General features: G+C 46.0%; 2 protein-coding genes across 2 annotated transcripts in view; one reads left to right on the forward strand and one right to left on the reverse strand.

The window, feature by feature from the left end:
• Window positions 1-20,194, reverse strand: part of LOC119180003 (uncharacterized) — a 195,601-nt gene extending 175,407 nt beyond the window's left edge. The window contains exon 1 of the mRNA XM_075882158.1: window positions 20,174-20,194. The gene's annotated coding sequence lies outside the window, so the exon portion shown is untranslated. The remainder of the gene's footprint in view (window positions 1-20,173) is intronic.
• On the forward strand, window positions 7,577-20,302 carry LOC142780487 (uncharacterized). The gene is made up of 4 exons (XM_075882159.1): window positions 7,577-8,081; window positions 9,329-9,755; window positions 10,391-10,637; window positions 20,008-20,302. Exons 1-4 carry the CDS (start codon window positions 7,779-7,781, stop codon window positions 20,189-20,191), a joined length of 1,161 nt encoding a protein of 386 aa, XP_075738274.1. The 5' UTR covers window positions 7,577-7,778; the 3' UTR covers window positions 20,192-20,302.
• The last annotated feature ends 3,096 nt before the right edge of the window (window positions 20,303-23,398 follow it).

The raw sequence follows: 23,398 nt of genomic DNA on the forward strand, positions 1-23,398 counted from the left end.
TTTATTGATATGTGGGGTTTAACGTCACAAAACCACTATATGATTATGAGAGACGCCATAGTGGAGGACTCCGGAAGTTTAGACCACCTGGGGTTCTTTAACCGACTGAAATGAGACGGTCGCGGAAAACAAACGGAGTGATGCGACACTCTCCCGGTCCCTGGAATAAGTATAATATAGGCGTCATGTAGGTCATACTCACAGAATCCAACCTTCCTGTCTGACATGTGCGTAGTCTTGGTAGTGCAAAACATTTCACAGTCGACGAATTCTGAGAGCTACCCAGTACATAGTATCTGCCTCTCGTTTTATTTTGTTTATTCGTTGTTTCCGTTGTAAAGCATGACTGTGCACAAACTGAATGCCTACAGCTCAGGTTCCTCGACTCCTTCGTCATTCCCCAGTTTTTTTTTTTGTTTTTTTCAGACAAGTTAGAACAGAGAACAATGTTTTGACCACGAAAAATAAAACCATAAATCATGAAAATCAGAAAATGTAAAATGTAATGTGACAACGAGTAAATGTATTGCAGACGAGGCCTCGTAAGAGCTACAAACTAAAAAAGGAGAAGCGTTTTCAAGAGCGGTGACTTGTAAGCAGTTACGAAGTAAATATCTCCCGCTGCCAAAACTCGGAGGGGTTCCCGACACACGAGCAATGGCCGGAACATTGGCGCCGCTGCGCCAAGAGGACGCCGCAACGCCAGAAGGGACAGAGACCGATGTCATGACCCGAATTTTGATTCGTGGCACACGAGGAGCGTACATCGCTTTCCCGCCTCGCGCACCCAAAAAGGCGCCTACGTGTTTTCGCAGCTCACACTGAAGCCGCAGCCAGAGGCTTGGCTCCGACTGGCTGTAGCCGTCTTGTGGGACCCGAAAAAGAAGCCGCCGTTTCCAGACTTCCCTCTTGCTTTAGCACGACTGCGCAGTGGAAGGCAAGAGAGAGAGGGACACAAGTCCCAGTAAAAACTACTTTCTCCCGTTCGTTTCTCCTTTGTTTTACGCGATCCCGACTTTCTTGGGGAGCTCGCGTGCACAGCGTACCGAACAGGTGGGTCCATTGATCTCCCGGGACCGCAGGGGTACTGTCCGTTTCCTCGCATCCCAATTGATTGTTGAGTCATTGCGTGCGAGGAAACGTTTGCCGAGGCCGCGCATCGGGTACGGGTGTGTGTGTGTGCACACGTCTATAGCCACGAGGTCCCTCGATGGGTCGAGCCTGCGGAACACGAGACACGCAACTTGCTTCGCCGCTAAGGATCTGCGCAGTACCGCGAGCCTCTAGCGCGGCTAGCGATCAAACAGTCGCCACGCAAACACCAAGCAACGTCGAGGCTATCGTTCAAGCATAGGCTTCAGTCGGATGACCCAGAGAAGTTGTCGTGAAGTATTTTGAAGGCGCCACTCTGCGCGGCCAATGTGTTACCTCATTCTAGCGGGGAAAACGGCAATATATATGCGAAAAAAAGCAAAGATAAGAGGAAGGAAGAAGCTGGATGAACTGAGCAGGCAATGCCGAGAAGCCAACCTCTCAGCAGGAAGAACTCGGAAAGGAGACATGCGTCAGGAGGGTGCGGGAGCTATAGGAGATGTCGAGGAAGTGGCTGGAAAGAGTCGTGTTGGGCGCGGGTGGAGAAAAACGCTCATTACGTTACAAAGTGCTCAGGGCGATAGAAAGGGCCCAAGCTGGAGCCTTGAGGGAAGAAAAATGGCGGGGAGAAGAGGAAAACGCCGTGACTGGCGGAACGGTATATATCTGCCAGCGATGCAAATAAGCTCGCGGAAAATAGCTCGGCGAAACGCTTTTCTCGGGGCCGACCCTCGTGGCAGAGCGGGCGCCTGGAACGAGATTATGCTAACGAGGTTGGTTGCGCAGGGACGACGCCTTGCGACGTTTTCGAGGAATACGTGTATGCGCGCGAGCGAGAATGTATACGCGCTGTAGTACAGCGTGGAGGTTCCTTTTTATATTTTCGCCAACCATCGTTCAAAAAGAAAAAAAGTTGATGGTGTATGGACCCAGCATGGAGGGGCAGTACGAATGGACGGATTCATTCACGAATGAAGTAGAGAAAAAAAAACGTGCACAAAACACCTGCGAATTAACTTCCATTTCCACTCCTTGCAAATAGCAGGCGCTAGGCTAATTCGTAGGTGAGATGAAAAGCAGATCGAATTACAGACTCACCTTTTCACTCCGTAGAGGATAACATATTAGTGGGACAGAAATTAAAAACAAAACATTTTTTAATGAATACATGATGTATGCAAGGCATTTAGGCGTGTGCTTTCTTTTTTTTTTCTTGGGAGCGATAATGATGCTTTAATGAGAGCATCTATTGCTTTCTGCGGGTAATGTATGATGTTCGAATCAGATCTGGGGAAAAGGAAGTAGAAATAAATAAAAGAAGGAAAAATAATAAAAACGAGAAAACAGCAACGTAACATAATCTTGAGAAGAATTATTAATGAAAAAGTTCGAGAAAACACATTCTAAAGAAAGCAGCAAAACTAGTAAGCCGAGTAAGACATGCATGTTGCGATCTGCGGCACTAAAGATAGCGAGTGCCAAATGTGTAGCACGCTTTACAAATGAGTGCACGTATATTATTCATTTCAGTAGCGCAATAAAATTACAGACGCAGTCGTTAGAGAGAAGACATTCACAGGACGGACTCTGCGCATGAACTGAACTTACTGCAAGGAAATTGCAAAACCCTAGAAGCCGTTGGGCAGGTGCGCACGCGAGACAATACACTCCCGTTTTTTTTTTTTTTGCACACTTCCACGTTACTACTTTGCACTGCAAGATATCCCATTCAAACAATCAATTTCTGTCTGCGATAGAGCAACCAAACGTACACTGACATACAACCCACTGGTGCAGGTGTGCGTCGGGGACCGACGGGTTCTATAGGTTTGTCCTATCTTGTGTGTGTGTGTGTGTGTGTGTGTGTGTGTGTGTGTGTGTGCGTGCGTGTGTGTGTGCGTGTGTGTGCGTGTGTGTGTGTGTGTTGTGTGTTGTGTGTGTGTGTGTGTGTGTGTGTGTGTGTGTGTAATTTTTTTGCACTTTTGAAATGAATGCTAGGAATCACAATCAACTTGCTCGCATTGCCGCCTTGACTGCATGTATATAATTGTTCACAGTAGCACTTCTGTAACTTCTAACTCCTATCAGAAAGTGTCAAATTCGGCATCGTTCGTCTAGCTGAAAAAAAAATGTATGTGTTCAAGGTTCTATTCATTTATTTGGCCACCTATTGCTTTTCGACAGTGCCTCCATACGATCTCTGGTTTCAGGACCTCCTCCTGACCACTTTCTTTTCTAACAAGCCTATTTATAAAATCGAACCTAATTTTGAAGACACAATTCTGCCTCCCTCCTTCATTATAGTCGACTTGTGGCCGCTTATGACGCACGAAGCATTTTCGTCAACGCTTTTAGTTACCCGTTTCATATTCTTGCTGATGATAGTTTCAACGGGAAAAGGCGTTTCCCACTCGCTTTCAACTGTCGAGGTCTTCCAAATAAAAAAGTCAGGTGCGTTGAGTTTTTCCTGCCGGAAAACAAAAATACAGAGAGACCATACACGTGTGCGGCAACGTTGCATTGTTGCGAAAGATTTATCGGTCGCTCACGGACTCATGTGACCGTTTCAATGCAGGAACGATACCGATGTTCAGCTGACAAAAAGAAAAGAAGGGCGGTGAGGGGGGGGGATGGGTCCTAATGTGATTCCCGATTCACGCGTGGCCTGTCACAAAGTCCTTGACAAGCAAGCCAGCAAACAGATCGTGTCAGAAAGTCGATATCGCGTCTTGCGAAATGTGTTTTGCGAAATAACTTCTACGTTGTAGCATTTTTCGGCGCGAGAAGCATTGAGAAGTGCGAAAAAATACTATTTCTCTTTGCTGACTAGTTCTTTAGGTCTGAAGTTTCGAATTACACACGTCGTGTTTAGGTTTGCGGGAACGTAGAACGCCGAATGAGTTTTAACCACCCGGTATTTTTTTAACGTGCTAACGATAAGCACAGGTACATGTTTTTATTTCGGAACACGAAGTCAGAGGTTGATTGATAGATATGCAGGGTTTAACATCCCAAAATCACCATGTGATTATGAGAGACGTTGTAGTGGAGGGCTCCAGGAATTTCGACCACTTGGGGTTCTTTAACATGCACCCGAATCTGAGCACACGGGCCGACAACATTTCCGCCTCCATCGGAAATGCAGCCGCCGCAGCCGGGATTTGATCCCGCAACCTGCGGGTCAGCAGCCGAGTACCTTAGCCACTAGACCACCGCGGCGGGGCCGATGTCAGAGGTTCGATACGACGGCTGTGTAATCAGACTCACGTCATTTTGCTTGGTAGTAGGATGCCGTAGCCGCTGCCCCATTGAGGCACGTGGATTAAGTTTAAAGTAAATGAAGCAACACAAAGCAGGGAGACAAGAACGCCAGACAAATCAGAAATAAATAACTATTGACTCACGCGATGAAGCCAAGGAAGGCATGTAGGTTTCAACAGTAGTGTGTATAGAACACGAAAAAACGAGCCCCTCAGCATTTGCTCCTCGTTTCGTACTTGCTGGAAGTAAACGTCACGTATTAATGGCTTCAATGTACACATAGCGAGACGGGTACGCTTCCCGCCAGCGACAACTTGCCGATGTTTCTACTTTCGTTCATATTTCCCTCGTTATTTACCCGTTTCTATATAACCAAAAATGTTAATATGACTGTTTGCTTAACATGGCTTCAACTTTTTCACCACTCTCATCGGCAGATATAGAAACTCGTAAGCTTCCGCTAAAGTGTTTTGTGCACATTTGCCTCGTTATTCTCTCTATCTCTCTCTCTTCTACTTATCCTGATCTTCTTGAGTAGCGTCGTTTACGAAGGGACTCAAACTGCCCGGGTTAAAAGGATCCGCGCCAGGGTTTTCGGGTTGTCGGGGCTCTTCATGGTTGGGCAGAGGAAAGAGAGAATTTTTTGTGGAATAAATCAGAGCTCGGGAGAGAAAACGAGGAACGGGGCAGCATACTTGCCTTGAAGACAAGAAAAAACAAGCGCAAGGCAGAGGGTGACGGGTAGATTAAGGAAAGAAGCGTTTTTCCTTTCTCCGCTTTGCAGATTACGGAAAAAAAAACGGCTCGGTTCTTAAGCGTGCCACTCAAGAGCTTCATGAAGAAGGCACGCAGCATAGCTTCGCCCCTTGCTCTGTGTTTCCGTCACTTTCTCGTTCTTTATCAAAAGCTCTTACTATCCATCTCGCTTATCTCCCGGCGTCCACATTCCTTGCTTCGGGATAAGAACCGGAGCGATAAGGTATGGATGGTGCGTCATTCGCCGTGTCGAAGCAAAGGTGGCGCCGTAGATGTGTGGCCATGTTGAGGGTCCTTCCTGTTGTTTTTGTTATTTTCATTTCTTCTTCTAAACTTACGCAAAGAATCTAAGAAGTAACCTACGCCTTCTGCACGGTAGGAAAAAAAGAAAAAATAAACACGCGAAAGCAGCAGGAAGAATGAACGACTCGGGTGACGCGAACGTTTAACGCCCAACCGTGCGTTTGCCTAATGGAAAGGAAACTCCGGGAGACAAACACACAGACAGGAAAACCAGTGCAGGTGCAAGAAGGGAGCCCCCCACACTCTCGAAGAATATTCCCGCTCTGTGGGCAGGCCGTTCTCTTTGCGTTGCCGAACAGGCACGGCTTGGCCTTAACGGTTCAACAGATTGGGCCAGACCTTCGAGCGTTGCTTTCACATCGAGTTCTAGCCGCCTACTTCGTACTTGTCCTTGCGTTTCTTCATACTCGATTTTTTCCCCAAAAAGTATTGCTTGAATTGAAATGGTGTAAAAGGCGCCCGTTTCATCCGTAAAGAGGTTTTTTTTTTTTTGAAAACCTGCCTAGCCTCTTTGTTTTTGTAGCTCTTTATTCTTTCGCAGGTTATGCTCCATTTCTTGAGCTTAACGTTCACAGGTGCCTGTAACAATTCAGCTGAATTGAATTCGGATCAATGCTGTAGAAGCAGCGAGCACGACGCCTAGCTCTCTTTCTCGCCCAGCAAGGTATTTAGGAAAACTAAAGAAATACACGAATGAAATTCAGAGTGCTGGGCTCCCGTATACAAATGCTTGACAAGTGTTATCGCATATCGTTGTGCCATGTCGCAAATCACAATTCTCGAGCACAAACCTCTATCAGGTTTCAAGGCGTGTATGCCACGCTGGCGTTTGTGAATCCTGAGCAGCATGCGCAAGCTATATGCCACAGAAACAGGCGTACACACACGTACACAATGCATCTGCTGCTGTCCTGAACGAGGCGTTTTGTAGCGATACCGGCCCGTTGCCTTATATATATTGCGTTTGGAACAGCGGTCGCACAGTGTTTGAACCACTGACCACAGCAGCTGCCGCAAACATGAAATGATATTTCGTCGAGAAACACCTTCTTCAAGACGTGGCACACGTGGAAGAGTGCGCTTCGCATCATTCCCTGGCCCCGTCGCGTCCTTTCCATGAAGGTAAACGAGTACACGTGGCAAACAAAGAGTCAGTTTGTGCATCAAATACCCGGCAAAAAAAGAGGAAAAAAAAGACCGCTGACCACATGTTCAAAGGCCACATAACCTTGAACGGAAAGCTTCCCTGAATGTAAAAAAGGCGTCTGAAAGTCGCAACGGTTCAAAACACTTAGAAGATAATGGTTACGCTTCGTTCCGCACGTTATCTGTAATAAGTAAATACTGTAAGCTGCGCACGGCATGGGACTGACCACAAAGTGAAGAACCGGTCTCCGCGCTACGGGAGCAGGGAAAAAAAGGAGGATCGTGTTTTAGAGGACAACACTTGCAACCTCCTCGCCGTCACGTGACGCATGCTGTATATAAAGTGAAGGAGAGCGACAGAACAGATTTTCTCCGCCATTGTTGTTCCGCAAAGATCTCAGGTGAGTAGCCAGTCTCTATTCCAGCAATCCGTTTATCCAGTTCTCTTGCGTGGTTGTTATGTAATGAGAACATAGGGAAGCATGTTTCTTGCTGTACACCTCGGTAAGTTAAGTTGAGCTTGAAAACGAACCAATTAAGGCAGTGGCTGGTAAACCTATAAAGATAGAGAGAAATATAAGCGTGGAAAACGGGGAGGTTCACTAGACGCGCACCCGATTCGCTACCCCACGGAAGGGACAAAACGAGAGATATTGACAGACCATTTCCTGTTGTCATTTCCCTGCTGAAGAATATCATTCTGGAACAGTTATTATAACTGTATGAATGTTAGACGCGTCACATATATGCGACCATTTCGAATGGGCTCCGAAGCCTTACAAGTTGAGTGCGTATTCAGTACGTAATCGTACTTAATACCGTGGTCTTTATCTTGAGCGCACATATACCTTCCGCGAAGAAATTCTTTTCATCTAAACAACATGAAAGCAGTTATCATCCCGAAATCAGAATCAATAAAATTGCGCCCGACATTCTGTGTGGACGCGCTTTAAAAGTAACCACAATGGGCAATGTCTTTGGATCTAGGTCTTCGAATTAAAAGAGTGCGGGCGGGACAGGCACTGATACAGGTTCATGTTCATAATTCATATAATTGATGACTGATTGATTACTTGGTGCAACAGTGAAGTTATCGCTCAGATAACATATTGTTTTTTTATATTTCTAAAATATACATTGCACGTCCAGAACAAGATATCTGGTTTGTCTTCGACGTGGAAGTATTTTCAGTCAACTGTAGGAGTTAATCAATTTTTAAAATGTTTATCTCTGTCATTTATGTGCTTCACAGAATGGGCCCACCGGCCCTTGTCCTCGTACTCCTTGTTGGTTGGTGCGGCCGAGAGCTGGCAACAGCCACGCCAGTCTACGCCGACCAGCACGACGCTGCGCCGCCGAGCCATCCAGATCCTCCTCAACAGTCTGCTCCTGACCACCAGAACGCGAACTCTCCTGGCGTGGTCACAAAAGACAGCACACTCGCACCTCACCTTTCCACGCAAACTGCTTCGCCTTCGACCGCCCTCCACGTCCAGTCACACGTGGTCAACGGAGTTCACCATGTGAGTCCTCCTACTGGCATCGTATACATGCGTTTGGCGTTTCTTTGGCTACCAGCGGCTGTTGCAACAGCCTGTTTAACCACGAGTCACGTAAACGCGTCACATGTCAACAAAAATTACAGTGTTCTGATGTTTGCGTTTGAACTCTGGCTATGGTTCAGTATAAGGCTTAGTATTTTAGCCGCGTCAAAGCCATAAGGCTCTTCATTAGGGATAGCCAAGCTTCAGCACAGCATCCCTCCACCATCCTCTCTAGTTTCATTTCATTTCATTTCATTTATTTTCTCTCAATGCACAAGGCGTTTGAGAGAAAATTCTGTTTGAGTGAAACAGGTTTCACAATGAATGTAAAAATTTATACAAATTGACAGCGAGTTCGTTCATACGTTTATTTTCTTCGCCAAGCCTATGAACGTATCATAGTTATCTTTTAATATTTTTTGCACTTAATGTCAAAGTGTATAACAAACGAACACGCCCACATTGACAAGCTTGTCGCTTATCTACTCTTTAACCTTTTTTTGAAGAGCGTGACTAACAGAGTCACGCATATATAATAACACATAGGCATCTTATTGTATTTCAGCCATTGATCGGCTCGCTTAAATCTGAGCGGGACTTTGCTTCACTGTCTAGCACACACATAGTTCATTTGTACTGTAACAGTAGGATTGGATCGTGGTGGCCCTCATAATAATACCCGAGTTTTAACGTTCAAAATAGGATTATGAGGGACGTAGTTTCGACCACACGGTGCTTTTTTAACGTGCACCTACATCTAAGTACACGGGCTTAAAACACTCTCGCCTCAAAAAGAAAAGAAAAGAAATTCGATCCCGCAACTTTCGGGTTGGTAGTCTAGCACCATGGCCACTTGATCACCATGGCGGGGCTTCCAGGAGGCGCTGAAGGCTTTTAAAACGTGCACGATGTACATTTCTTGCGTTAATCAAGTTCCTTGTGTACGTTTTTCATGAGCAACTAAGTTTAATTTTGTTTTTCGTGTGTACATGATTGATTTGCTTCTTTTTATAAACTCGCCAGGGTTCTTCAAACACCAGGGCTTTTCACGGTATCGAAAGATTTAGGTACATGTTGATACAGAACAGCCGGTTGCTCGTTGTTGGTTAATTGGCGCCATCTTGTTCGCCGAGCTCGGTGCACCGCATGTAGTTTAATAAATAACTTACTCGTAACATTATTGGACACCTTCCTCAAATTGAGCTTTTTTTTTGTTTCAAAACCAGCGTGCAGTGACTACCTTCACGCCGACGACGCCAACGCCGCCGGCTGCCGGTGTTCTACCAGCAGCCAAGGCATCAGCCTCACCTAAATCTGAATCAGCCGGTGAAGGTGCGGCACCTGAAGGACGCAGACGTCGTCCAGGTTACAACAGGCCTTACTCTCCGTACCGCCCTTACAATAGGCCTGGATACCAGAGACCCGGATACCAAAGACCCGGATACCAAAGACCCGGATACCAGAGACCTGGCTATCCTTCTCGCTACCCGTACCGGCCGTACCTGCGCGAATACCTCGTCGACCCAGACTTCGAGTCGTACGACGACCCTGCCTACCAGAGATCTTCGAGCCTTGGCTACGTGCTCGACGCATTCGTACGCGTCATCACCCGAATAGCTTCTGTGGGCAAGAGCAACAAGGCATCAAAAAAAGGTCCAGTCATGAGTGCCAGTCCCATAACAGTAAAAGTTGCCATGGCTGCGCTTAGCTGGAGGAAAGTGTGAAAAGCTATTAACCATGTTATCAAGATGGCTGAACTGGTAACGTGTTGAATGTGCACGGCATAGTTAGCCTCTTAAGCCAAAGTAAGGAGTATCAACTTATCTGTGGGCTGCTATGAAGTAATTAAAATCGTTACTTGTAATCTTATCTGCTACATTGTTGAGGGACGAAACGCGATGGCTCCTGTAATATACTGCTCTAAGTGAGCGTTTATCACCTCGTTCAGAACAATGCGCCTAGCACTGTACTTTTTCCCCGTACGTCAACACAGCAATTGCGCAGCTCATAGGCTTAGTGTGTTGGTGTTTTGTGAAGATCTCTTCTGCACGTGATTGCTAGCCACACCCCTGCGGGTCGTTATGTCTCGCAAGGGGTCACATTGTATAACTTAATGCATTAACAAGTATGCAGCGGGCTTTCACTTTCAAGTGTTTCGGAGCGTGTAACAGAATGGCTATGTATAGCTTACCAAGTAGTTTCTTCTAGAGGTTAACACGGCAGAAAATACTCGAGAAATTCAGCTGGGTTACGATAGTTCACAGTTGTTTGGAACATTGTTCCCGTAGGTAGTCCGACCACCAACGGCACAACGAGCACGGGACCCGGCACTGACGTCACTTCCACCGGGCCACCGTCGGTCGACAACGGCGAAGAGAGCAACCTGACCTCGACGCCCCCGCAGTCACCTCCAGGTGAGAGCGTCTTCTACAGCATCGATGATATAACTGGACCATTCAAGTTCCTGGTAGCTCTCGCCGAGGTGCCCACGGGAATGCACGTGCAGGTTGATCCACACGTCGGCAGGCAGCCATGGTGAGTTTTACACGACGTACCTTGGCTCTTTAATCGTGATCGATATCTCCTGTTTCGTTTGATCCACTATGCGCCGAATGTTTATGAACGTAAGCTACGCACTTTGTTTGATACATGGCTGCAATTAGGACTATACGCGCACCAGCAGCGACAATCGAGCAAAGCGCGATATAACAGTGATGGCCTCCGTGATTAGCTCGGTCTACGTACTGCGCGTTGCCGGAGCCAATCTCAGATGTCACGCATAAGTCATAGCATCTGCCCTGTGCTTGAAGCAGAAGTACGGGGACTTGATGCTACCTCTATAAATCCAGTCTGCGCTAGGTAGTAAACAGATGACGCTATGATATGAAAGAACATACAGTGCAGCAGCACATGCATCCTAACAATTACCTTCCGCATTATCTGATTCAGGGTTAACACATTGCTACCAACATAACGTTGAAACAAACAAGGCACAGTTGTAGGCTATCGAGCCCCAGCTTGTCTTGAAATAAAGTATCTCTTTTTTGCAATGTCTTTTTTGCCTGTGTTTGCTACTTGTCCTACCGGAGTGCTATACCTTGCGGTAAAATGAAGCTGATGTTGTATTAGTTGGTTGTGCTAATAAATATAAAACATCAGCGACATGTCGTACAACCTGGCTGAAATATTTGGAAGCACACAGCCGTATCTTTCCCTCTACCTATACATTTCACATTCCCTGAAACTCCTGTAGTCTTGTTTACACCCCCCCCCCCCCAAAAAAAAAAGCATGAACAGATATGTATCCAATCATAACGGCTACGTGCGCACAGTTCACGAGGAACGTGTCGTGCTGCTAACGTGGCTGTTGCACAGAACGCCGAAAATTACGCTCTCGCAACCTCCAATGTGCGTGACCAATATCAATCTATTTTTTTTTTTCAATTAGCAACATCGGTCTTTCATTACCGTTACCCCGAAAAGCGCAACGTTCTAGACAGATACACAATTATTTTCCTTTACTTCGTTTTCCACTACAAGCACAGCGCGCATCACGTGGCCCAAGGTCACGTGATTACGATAGTTGCCGAGCTCTGTTCACAATTTGAGAAACAAAATGAGTCCACGCTTATCCCAGCAATGAAGATAATTAAGTGAACATGGTGGCGCTGCGAAAAGAAAGTTCGGCACCGTCGTTACAATCCCATATCGGGCGGCCCGTATATAGACACGCGCGCCCTTGAGGTGGCCGCGTGCGCCGCTGTTGTCGTACGCTTGCCACGTTGTCGTTACGGGGAAGACAGCTCGAAATCGTCGTCCCGCGCATGCAGGAGGCGCAAACAAGGGCCACAAAGAGCGCGGCAAGTAATCGCGGACAAAGGGCGAACGAGGACGAGGGGGCGGGCCCGAGAAAGCAGCGGAAATGAGTCCACTCACGCGACCGGAGGGGACCGCCGTGTAACAGCGCCGGAACACGCGCTCAACTTGGCTCAATCCAGACGCGAGCTAAAACCGTGCAGTGCTGGGAACAAGCCGCAGTCGTTGTCACCCTTATCGTGACCCGAACCATCAAAGCCAGTCGCGCCTCTCAACGACCCGTATCAGCGATTGTGTGTCGTTGATTATATGAGACATTTTGCTCGGCAATAACGACAGTTGTATAGGAACGCGAATGAGTAGATGACTGTCAATCGCCAAACGATGTAGATCTAATCATGTGACGTATACACGACATCGGCTGGCATCGGTTCCGCAGTACCGCATGGTTTTTACTCGTGCCGAATTTGAGAAAAAGTGTTTGTGAGAGAGAGAGGGGGGAAAAGGGGAGAGGGAGGAGGGGGCCGACAGTCACTCAAATCCAAGCGTGCTGCTCCCGGACTCGCAGGGACAGCGGCATTAATTCCTCTCAAGTGGATGGCACGCCCAATTGAATGTGGCGCCGAGGGGCTGGCTACGGTCGGAAGGGGCTGAGCCCGAAAAAGACGTACGCCCCCTCTTGACATGGAACTAAGATGAAAGAAGAGACAGAACGCGTGTAAGCGGGACAGAAACCAAGCATTTCAGCTTGGATACACACTGTCGCCAAAGGCAAAACAGAAATGACGATAACGGTAGACTTTCAAAGCAACGGGGACAGTACAACTTACATAAAAAGAAACGCCGGTTTACTAGCCATTCGTGAGTCTTCTCTGGTTATGTTTTTAGCCGTTCTGTCACATGGTTTTGAAAGCGAAGCAGTGAGTCGAAGAAAAAAAAAACAAGATATAGGAGAGTTAGGGAAGGAGGAATGGGAGGCCGGCGCGTGTATGGCGTGTTTGCTTAGCCGAAAGATATATATCGGCCGCGCACCCGTCTCCGCTCCGGACAGATCCCGGGGATATTAGATTTTGAGTCTTCGACGGCCGGAGCGACGTGGAGCGACCGAGGAGACACGGCGGGCAGCCTCGAGACGTCGCAATCAAACTCACGATTCGCGCACGACGCGTTTCGTCCGGTCGCCTCCGCCGCTGCTTCCAAAACGCCGAGCTACGAGCGATTGATTGATTGATTGATATGTGGGGTTTAACGTCCCAAAACCACCATTTGATTACGAGAGACGCCGTAGTGGAGGGCTCCGGAAATTTCGACCACCTGGGGTTCTTTAACGCGCACCCAAATCTGAGCACACGGGCCTACAACATTTCCGCCTCCATCGGAGATGCAGCCGCCGCAGCCGGGATTCGAACCCGCGACCTGCGGGTCAGCAGCCGAGTACCTTAGCCACTAGACCACCGCGGCGGGGCGAGTTACGAGCGAAAGAGCACCTTCAGAACCAACGGTAGATGGATGAGGACGACTAGACGAGATCACTAGTAGCATGCACTTCGGTATACAATTAGCGTGTGTGTGGACAACGTGAGGTTTTCTTTACGTTTCTCAACTTAAGGCTCATGTCATGAGTGCTACCAACAAAGACACGGACGTAGTCAAGACATTTTGAACAATCCCGTTTGCAACGATCACAATACAAAATTTTAATGTAGTTCCCACCTGCACTGTGTACGTACAACGCTGGACTGCATATAACTAGCACGGCTACCGGACCAACCGAAGTAGACGCAACATCGAACTGAACTTTGGCTTTAATGAAAAAAAATTTCGTCAACGTGGATGCAAGTGCCTGTACCTAAAAGACCGCGCGACGCTTCGCTACAGAATCGGAATAGCAGAAACACGACCTCTTTGCTGCACGAGTGTTCAATTTTATGACAGTTCAGAACATGGTTACTCGGAATATTTCATTCCTCTTTCTGTATCTTTCTCTCTTTCCCTGTTTTGGTTTTAAATGCGGAGGATGCTGTGACGTTTGAGACATATTACGCAAGCCCATACGTAGCTCTTGCCTCATCTCGAGCAGTAGCGATGCTGCTGCCGCATGCTGGTGTGTTATTGCGAAGTACCTACCTTGTCGCTGCTGCTGCCTCGCGTAACTTTCCAGCAATAAGAACTTTGAATACTTGCGTGCGCATTCATATTAAAAAGTTTCCCAAAGTTTTCCTTCCTATTGAAATACATCTCGTCTTACCTGGAGCCTTGTGGAGAGAGAAATGTATAAGTATGTATATATTGCAAATACTTTGCTTTTACATGTCATATCACGTTAGTTGTTTAAAGGTTTTTTCAATCACAATATTTTGGGCCTACTTTGCGAGAAAAAAACGGTGAGACGAAGAAAAAGGGGATTTGCACTGGAACATGTCAGTTCAACAAGAGGTTCTCAGAAGGAGTAACGAATCACCGCTAATGCTGATTCATGTCATTAAGCTAAATGTGAAGGGAGGTCTTCTTCGTGTTTGTTGCTTATGTTACGCGTCACAAAAAGTAAAATGCAGAAATGAAGAAGGAAAAAGGAGCGATGTTGGCATAAAAGCATTTCAACTTTATGTTAGCGAAAATACACCGACCCTCTTGTATGCAGCCCGCCAACAGATTTCTGCCACAACTAATGAGTTTTAATATTACTATTATGTTACACTTTTTCTCAAAGATAATCAAAGATTAACAATTTTTCCTTTTTCTCAAAGATAATCGAAGGTTCGAGCAGGGCTTCACTTACGTTGACACTATAGAGTCAGCTGGCAATCAACACCGAATGATACGAAAAGATTAAAATAAAGTTAAAGGATTGCGTACATTACATGAATCTAGTAATTTACAGAAATATGTGCAGTCGTTTGGTGTGTAATCATATACTCCACGTTTTTACTTTTTTATTAATTTATCTTTTCTTTCTGTCAGCTTACCTCAACATAACATATCCGACGACACCCTCTGGGCATCTCTGCCTTTTCATTTGCCTCTATTTTCCTCTTCGCTGTTGTTTCACAAGCCACTGTTGCAAAGAGCTACAGTCAGAAATACACTAGTACCGGTCAAGTGTAAATAAACGCGGGAACTCCTTAAAACCACTGACTACTCAGTCGGGAACCTCATCTGGGTACAACCAACATCGAAGCCATTCGTAAGCCCTGGTATTTATAGAGCGTACAATTGTTTGCCTACTTCGTGTTCCGGAATGATCACACGCAAACAACGGCATCGTGTTTCCCTCCGAGCGAAGATTCCCTTCAACGTCGCTTCCGTCGAGTACACGCGTTTTCCCAAGAGTAGCACTCAGCAGATGTGTTACGGCAGCTGCCGATGGCTCTTGTCGGCAAACCGCACGGGAATGTTATGAGGGAGAAAGATGAGAGAAAGGCTTATCGGAGGCTGGCACCGGGGCTCATTATGTGAAATCAATAAGGCGTCGCGACTCTATACGGTGCCCATCCGTCATCCAGAGGCGAATCTGTTGGCCAGCATAGAGCCGCCGCTACAGGAGACGTAGTGCTCCTCCTCAACGGGCAATTACGGCTGACGTTAAGTACCACGTGGATAAATCAGGCGGCGCTAATATGCTCCTTCTTTTCTTATATCTGCGGCTGCTGGCACTCAAGCTTATAACTGTCTAACACTCAAGTCTTATATCCCTTCGAAAAGTTACTCGTGAGTTACGTGTGTGCCGCGAGAAATTTCCAGATGACTTCATCCACTAATAGTCATTAAAGGTGTATACACTATCGCTCAGGACAGTCCATATGAGCCTTTAGAGCATATAACCGATATTTGTGTTTTCTTGTTCGCAGTAAAGAAGAACACATCGCGTTGCAAATATTTCTAAAACACCTTTTCCATAATCAAATCTTAGATACCATTGTTTTGTAAGGAAGCTGCGTTGCAAGCATTTGTAAACAAAACAAAACAAAACAAAACATTGATAATTGTTCATAGATATAAGTTTGACGGTATAGCGTAAGACAAAATAACTTAATCTATACTTTTTACATTCAAACGAAAAACTGTTTCAATCTTTCGAAAGGAAGGGGAAACTTGCACATCGAAATGCCCCATTTCGAAAGTTAGCTTCTTTGCAAGACGCGGCTTCATTGCGTTTGTGCCGCCATGACATGGCGATGAAGCTTACTTGTAAAAAGCGCGCGGTATGTTTCATTTTCAGTTATAGTAGTTAAGAATTCGACCGCAGAGAACTGTAAGTACATAATTGGTGACGTCGAATTCTCGACATGAATGACCTATCACTGCGAGAGAACTCTTGCGAAAGAGAAGTCAATCAGGCAGATGTCTTCGCCGCAGGCTTCAAAGTTAGGAAAGAAGCTCAACGTCAGAAGGCGGGCAGCGCCCTCTTTGGCACCGTCTAACGGGCAGTGTAGGCTTGCCGAATATTTAAATAGCATAGAAGCAAAGCAGAGTCTTGATACTCTTTAAATCTCCATGACGTTAAATAAGCATCTATGAAAAAAAAAATCGTTGATAGTCTGACGGGAAGAAGAGTATAAATCTTCCGTGACGTGTGACTAACAGGCTTGAAGGATATCAGTGTACACGTTCACTCGCAGCGTGGTCATTCATGTCTGGTCATAATTGTACCGTTCCACACGTAAGTAAAAGGCAGCACGAGGAATATTCACAGCTAATAAAAAAAACAAAGGCAAAGCCGTGCTTGGTATAAGTCAAGCAACTGTTTCCATCAATGCCAATTTCTAGTAGCAGTGCAGTGCAGTCTTGCGGTAAAAATTTCCCCAAGAGAATATTTGAGCCGATCATGATGTGTGGCGTATCATTACAGAAGCCAGTTTATTTATTGATGCGTGGAGTTTGACGTCCCAAAACAAACACGTGATTATGAGACACCGTAGCGGAAGGCTCTGGAAATTTCGACCACCTGGAGTTCTTTAACGTGCACCCAAATCTGAGCACACGGGCCTGCTGCATTTTTGCCTCCATCGAAAATGCAGCCGCCGCAGCTGGCATTCAATCCCACGACCTGCTGGGCAGCAGCCGAGTACGTTAGCCTCTAGGCCACCGCGGCGGGGCTGACCAAGGGGAAGGCGCCCTTATCAGAGAGTTTTGTGACCTCTTACTTTATTTTGATCGTGAACTGCCTTAAGTACGAGAAAAAAGAACACTAAAAGAGGGGAGGGGTATTCAGTGATAAAAAAAAGAGAGAACACGAAAAGAAAAAAGGAACATATCTGGGCGTCAAACAATGCCACTGAAACACGTGAAGAAATTACGTATGCAGTGATGCGGTTTCCTTCAAAACGACTATTCCTCAGTGAGAGAGAGCGATCGAGAGAGTTAATATTTTTATTACCCTGGAGCACATCACAAGCATGAAGACGTGCCAATTAGCCCCTATTGAAACCACATTGAGAATAACCCACCGTCGCGGAGGATTCGTTGCACTCATCGATGCAGCAATGTTCCTGTGGTCAATGATACCCACGTGGGGCCGGGCAGGGAGAATGGAAGAGTTCTTCCGCCTCTTCATAAAAGGGCAGCAGAGTGTTTTACGGGGACCCATAATTGCTCCGCTCAAGACACACCAGTCTCACCGGCACCGTGTCATCCCAAACGTGCCACAGTGACCCATTGTGAAGGCGGTGCCAGCTTTGACGTCCTCCCGGTTTTCGTCGGAGCTCGCACCTTTCTCTTTGAGGGATGTTGTTCGTGGCAGAGAGGCTGTTTCCGAGAACGAGCAAGGTATCACCTGAGAAGGCGACGTAGACGAACTCTACAAGTCACGTGCCGCCAGTGACAGTAATAACAATGCTGAAGAGCCTGCTACGCTAAAGTTGCATCTAGAAATAGAGTATTAACTCATCAAAAATATAAATAAAAATTAAGCTATCCTAAAATCGATAGCACTCGCTTACGTTTTTTTTTTCTAGCATGTGCGCACTCCATGCATCATCACTCTATTCATATGATTGATTGATTTGATTGATATGTGGGGTTTAACGTCCCAAAACCACCATATGATTATGAGAGACGCCTCACTCTATTCACATAGCTCGCTCTCCATTCACCTACCCCGCGCTAAGACGCGTTATTACAGCATATTGTGGGATATAACATAATTTCTTGTATTATAGAGGCACAGTGAGTTTTCTTCTTTTTTTCGCGTCACGCCACTGAAGCACAGAAGCCCATGTTAAACATGTAGAACTTTCTATTTGGTCCACTTCCACATCGCAACTCGTTCGTATCGAAGTGTTTCAGCGTCATGCAAACGCTACTGGTCATTTCGGCTTCGTGGCTAAAGCTACCTTTAGAGCGTGGTCGCCCCTACCAACGCATTTCGTGCGAACATTTCGAGGATAGTGCTTTGGCTCTGTTCTGCTGGACTTGAACGTACGCTTGGAAAGTCGCTCGTAAAAGCATCTAAGAGAGTTACGACCAGTCTGTGCATGCATCTTCGAAGCTATGCGCGAGCCCGACTTCTCTCGCTGTGGTGACTCAATGACGAACCAAGTGCATTGTTCTAGCGCGAGCACACGGCAAAAACAGCATGGCGACGGGTCCAGAGAAAACGGAAAATAGAAAGTTAGGACGTGTTGCCACTTGGCATCCGAAACACTTTGAGTTCAAGGGAACAGAAAGGATGCGACGTCTGTCGGTGAAGTGCAAGCCATGCGAGTAACGAAATGTCGCGCGGTGTCGCACATCGGCTACGTCCACGATTGTAGATTAGGCGGGTTCAAGGGCGCGGCCTGCTTACTGTCGCTAACGGTCTCCGGTCGCCAACGCGTAGCCACCACCTTTTCCTCTCTTTAGTCGGGTTTGTCTCTCGTGCCTCTGCCTAGAAGTCCAACCACATGCACGCAAATTTTGAGTGATGGCTATGAGTGACAGCAACAGACCAACGACCTCCGTCACATTGTCGCGTCACGACGGCTGCAACCAGCAACCAAGTGCCATTGTTGCTAGATTGAAATGTATACCGTGTCCGTGCCAATAAATTGCGACAAAAATTTTAATCAAAGTAGATCGATGACATGTCAAATTTATTACTGCCTTTTTTGGCATAAAGAAGCCATAAAAGCGTTTCGTGACTTTCTTTTTTTCGTAATCTTTTGTTTACTCGCGACCGTAATATCTCCGTCCACCTCACGATGTGGTCCCAAGCGTGCGCTACAACAGCTAGGACGCACTTTGCATGAATATTTGACATTGCAGAGAGCCACCACCATTGCAGCAAGCTACTACCGAAACACCAAAACGAACCATTGATAACGATACTAACGACAAAATACAGCCGCTACCTCACCACATGAGATATGATTATAAAGAAAGTTGTTTATTCCTTGCATTCCGTCAAGTACGTGCAGATAACAAGCGCCGGGAGCATATTACTACCGAAGCGCGGATCACGGGTGCCACCATTCTGCCGGAAATCATTCCACTCACTTCCGGACCACAAGCGATATCTTCTAGATTTCCAGAAACGCGCGAAGCGACAAGCTGCAGGGATGACAATAGCAGCGATAGATGGCCATCTGCGACGGCAAATCCTGTCGCTCGTCGCTGTCCTCGAAAATAACGTGCATGTAGTTGGGCCTAGCGATGACACCACGTGCCGCTGTGCGAGTGCAGTGTGTATAGGTGGTAGCAGTTACTGAAGGTTGTTGTCGCCCACACTCTCGGCATATAAGGGGACTCACTGGGAATCGGAAATTACCAATTCAGAAGCTCCATTCATAACTTCAATTATTACCATGCACCGTTTAGATTTACATTTCACATTCCCGTGCCTATATACTGATTGTCTACGTGTATTTGTTTAATTCATATTGTGCATATTGATATGTTATACGGTGAGAACGCCGCGCCCATGCCATTTCTATTATGATCACTGATGAGATCGACTGTACAAATGAAGTAAATAAATTAATAAAATAAATAACTAAGCTCTCTTCATAACACTATTCGCCTAGAATTCGTTGTTTTTAAATCACTCCAATAATTATTTGACCCTTCGGAGAGTAATTCGTGCCCTTTGATTACTACTGGTTGGTCGACGCAGGGGAGCCCCACAGTCACCACCGAAGCCGGGCAGCGGTCACGTGGGCATCATTGAAGAAGAAGAAGGCGAAGGCACGAGCACCCCGTCCCCGCCGGTGGTGGTCGGCGAAGAGATGCCTCCCGAGGAGGAGGAGGAAAACGATGAACCAGCCACTCCGGAAACTCACCCACCAGTCTACTTCTAACCGGACGACGCCGTCCGAGAGGAGATGTCGAATGGAAACATCGCGTCATCAGCCAGGAAGATACGATCTGCTAAGTTTCTGAAACGGGCAATAAAAAAGAGCCCCCTATCAGAGACTATCTCGCTTCATATATATATATATATATATATATATATATATATATATATATATATATATATATATATATATATATATATATATATATATATATATATATATATAATATCACCCAAACGTCCCCAAACACAAATCACCCAAACATGTGACGTCATCATGACACCACGTGATGCCGCCATCACAAGAGATCGCCGCAAGGGCACCTAAAGCATTAGAAAGGGGTAAGTGGTTGGAGGTATCAACGAAATCGACTGAGAAGAAAAAGAGGACCATAGTATTCACGTTCCAGTCAAATAATCAGTTACAAGATTACTTGACTCATCTGTCCATAAACAAGATTATTGCGACGGATGCATTCGTATTAAACGAAAAGGCTGGAGTAGGCATCTTCTGTACTTCTCTCGACTGGTCTTTTTCAGTTCGATTACCAGATTACACGCCTATTTTCATCGCTGAATTATTTGCTATAATTCTTGCACTTCGTAAACTTCCTGCAAGCGAATCATAATCAGTCATATTTACTGATTCTCTCTCAGTATGCATTGTCCTATTTACAGCAAAAAGTTTCACATTATTGAGTATGATTAGTAGTTTATTACCAGCAAACCTGAAAAAAATCCAGTTGCTGTGGGTACCTGGCCACTGCGGGATTTATCCAAATGAGATGGCAGACTCGTTAGCCAAAGCATCTTCAAGCGCACCACTTTTACCTATTTTACCTGATTTCGCCTATGTAACAGCACTCAGATATAGAAATGCTTGTTTGCACAAGGAAATAGAAAAATTATCATTGGATAAAATTAGAGACTTCGTACATCTAAGACTTTGCTGGAAGAAACAGTGGTGTGAATCTCGGCAGTTATAAATTACAATCACCAGATTACGATGCCGAATTCCACACCTGAAATATTACCTACATAAAGCTGGACTCACAGCATCTTCGTTATGTCTCTTTTGCAAGGAATTAGAATGAATAGATCATTTCTTTTTATTCTGACACCGATATTCTTATCAAAGGAAAACATAACTGGTCAAACCAATTGAGAAGCTAGTTTTTAAAATAAATGTGGCAGTAATTTTATCCTTCGGAGGGATTAAATTAGGTTATAGCCACATGAAGGTTTGCTCAGTTGTGTGTGCGTACATAATGGCAACAAAAATTTTACCTTGTTAGTCTTTTGTTATTATTATTTCCGGCTACGAGACTACCTGAATGTCTGACTCATAACTAACTCACTTGATGATACTGCTGCCTGGTTCTTGGCCGATCCCTATTTGTGGGCGGGTGCCAGCAAAGCTAAAGGTCACTCATCATCATCATCATCAGCATCATCATCATCATCAGTCGTCGTCTTAGGCGAGTTCATAGAAAAACGTTTCGTGGGGCCTTAGAACTGTGGCACAGCCCTGTCGGAACGACTCCGCTTTTCACACCTATATACCCTGCGGGCTACCTGGGCTCTAGCCTGTTCGCGCTCTGTACAAACCTTTTTGCTACTGCTACTACTACCATTACTTCTACAAGAAAGCAGGCAGAAACGCCGGTACAGTACTCTCAAAGAATACTATGCACATAAAAGCAGGAAGACGTTTGCGAACGGTTGACAAGCTTTCCTACAAAGTAATCGGTGTGGCGTGGTTTCAACAGCTCGTTACAGGAGTTACCAAGTGGATGTTAAGTTCTTGGTACCATAAATTAAAAGGAAACTCGGCTATTGCTTTCATCTTCGTGCACTTCTATTGTCATCAACATCCTTCGTTTACAGTGCACTGTAATTCACTTCTCATACGTTAACTGAAAAAAAAATGTTGCATCATTTGAATTTCCCTAAACTGTGTAGTCTCCGGTATGTAATTACCACTGCAACCCATGTGAGAGCTCTTCAATGTGTTGCAGCTTAAAATTGTGCATTTGTCATCAAACTTTAACACTTTTTTCTTTGACCCCGCATGAGCTGCATGCCACTGCCCGGTGTACTCATACGCAAAAACTTGCGCGGTGCAGAATGCTGGAATCCCCGTCGAATCATTTCAAAAATGAGTTTTTGTGCTTACCGCCGCAACCTTTTTGGGAAGCCATGCTTTGTAGGTAACAGGGCAGCAGTGGCGCACTGTTTACAACCTGTTTACGGCTCCCGCTACAAACCGAGCCCCTTCCGGTGGCGTAGATGTACTACGCGGCCCGCGTTCTCGGATGGGACGTCACCTTGTTACACCGAGCGTCGACCATCAAAGTACAATACCTACCAGGTTGTTCTGAAGCGAGAAAAAAAAAAGCCATTAGGAACTTAAAACCCAATTTCGACCAATTTTCTGCGTGAGAACAAATTAAAAATACTTCAGATGTTCTGGTTCCGCGGAATGAATGTTCTGCCTTAAAACTAAGTGGGCGTTGTTCAATAAACATGCACAAAAGAAGAAGCAAGAGTGCATCTACATTAAACTTACCCAAAAATTGGAGGTGACGGGAAGGCTTTGTGAAATTCGAAATACGCCTCGTCTATCCATGCACTGAAACCTCGCTGGAGCAAGCGTTCCCGCGGCCGACGCAAAGTTTGAACGCCCGAGCCGGAAGGACGCGCACAGGAAACAGAGCGTCGATAATAAACTGCCGGTTCGATAAAGCAGCGCCACTGGTAGCACGTCGTGTGTGTGTGTCAGTATGCAAAAAGTCAAAGCACGCACTCAACCCTCCCTACCTCCTCCTCTTCTCGTGCGGTTCCCAAATTCTGCACACCAGTTTCTGTCCGGAATAGATTTGCAGCGAAAAGTTTGGCGCCGCTTTACGATCAGTACCAAAGAAAGTTCTCAGGGTGCGTTTTTATTCCATCGTCTTTTTTTGCATCAATGTTTTTTAGCTTGAATTCAGCAGATTATTTTCGTGGAAACTGGCGAGAGCTACGCCAGTGCTGCCACCTTTGCTTCCACCGTGATAACATGCACACAGTGAGCGCATTCACCGCAACCAGCAGACGTTTTTAAAGCAGCTTGGAGCCCAGATAAGTGCGAGTTATGGCAAATTTCAATCGCTCAGTTGAGACAGCTACTTTTTGACAGTTTATTGACAGGCCACACAGATTTCTGTAGCCC

This window comes from Rhipicephalus microplus, chromosome 2 (genome assembly GCF_043290135.1).
Source record: "Rhipicephalus microplus isolate Deutch F79 chromosome 2, USDA_Rmic, whole genome shotgun sequence".
NCBI lineage: Eukaryota > Metazoa > Arthropoda > Arachnida > Ixodida > Ixodidae > Rhipicephalus > Rhipicephalus microplus.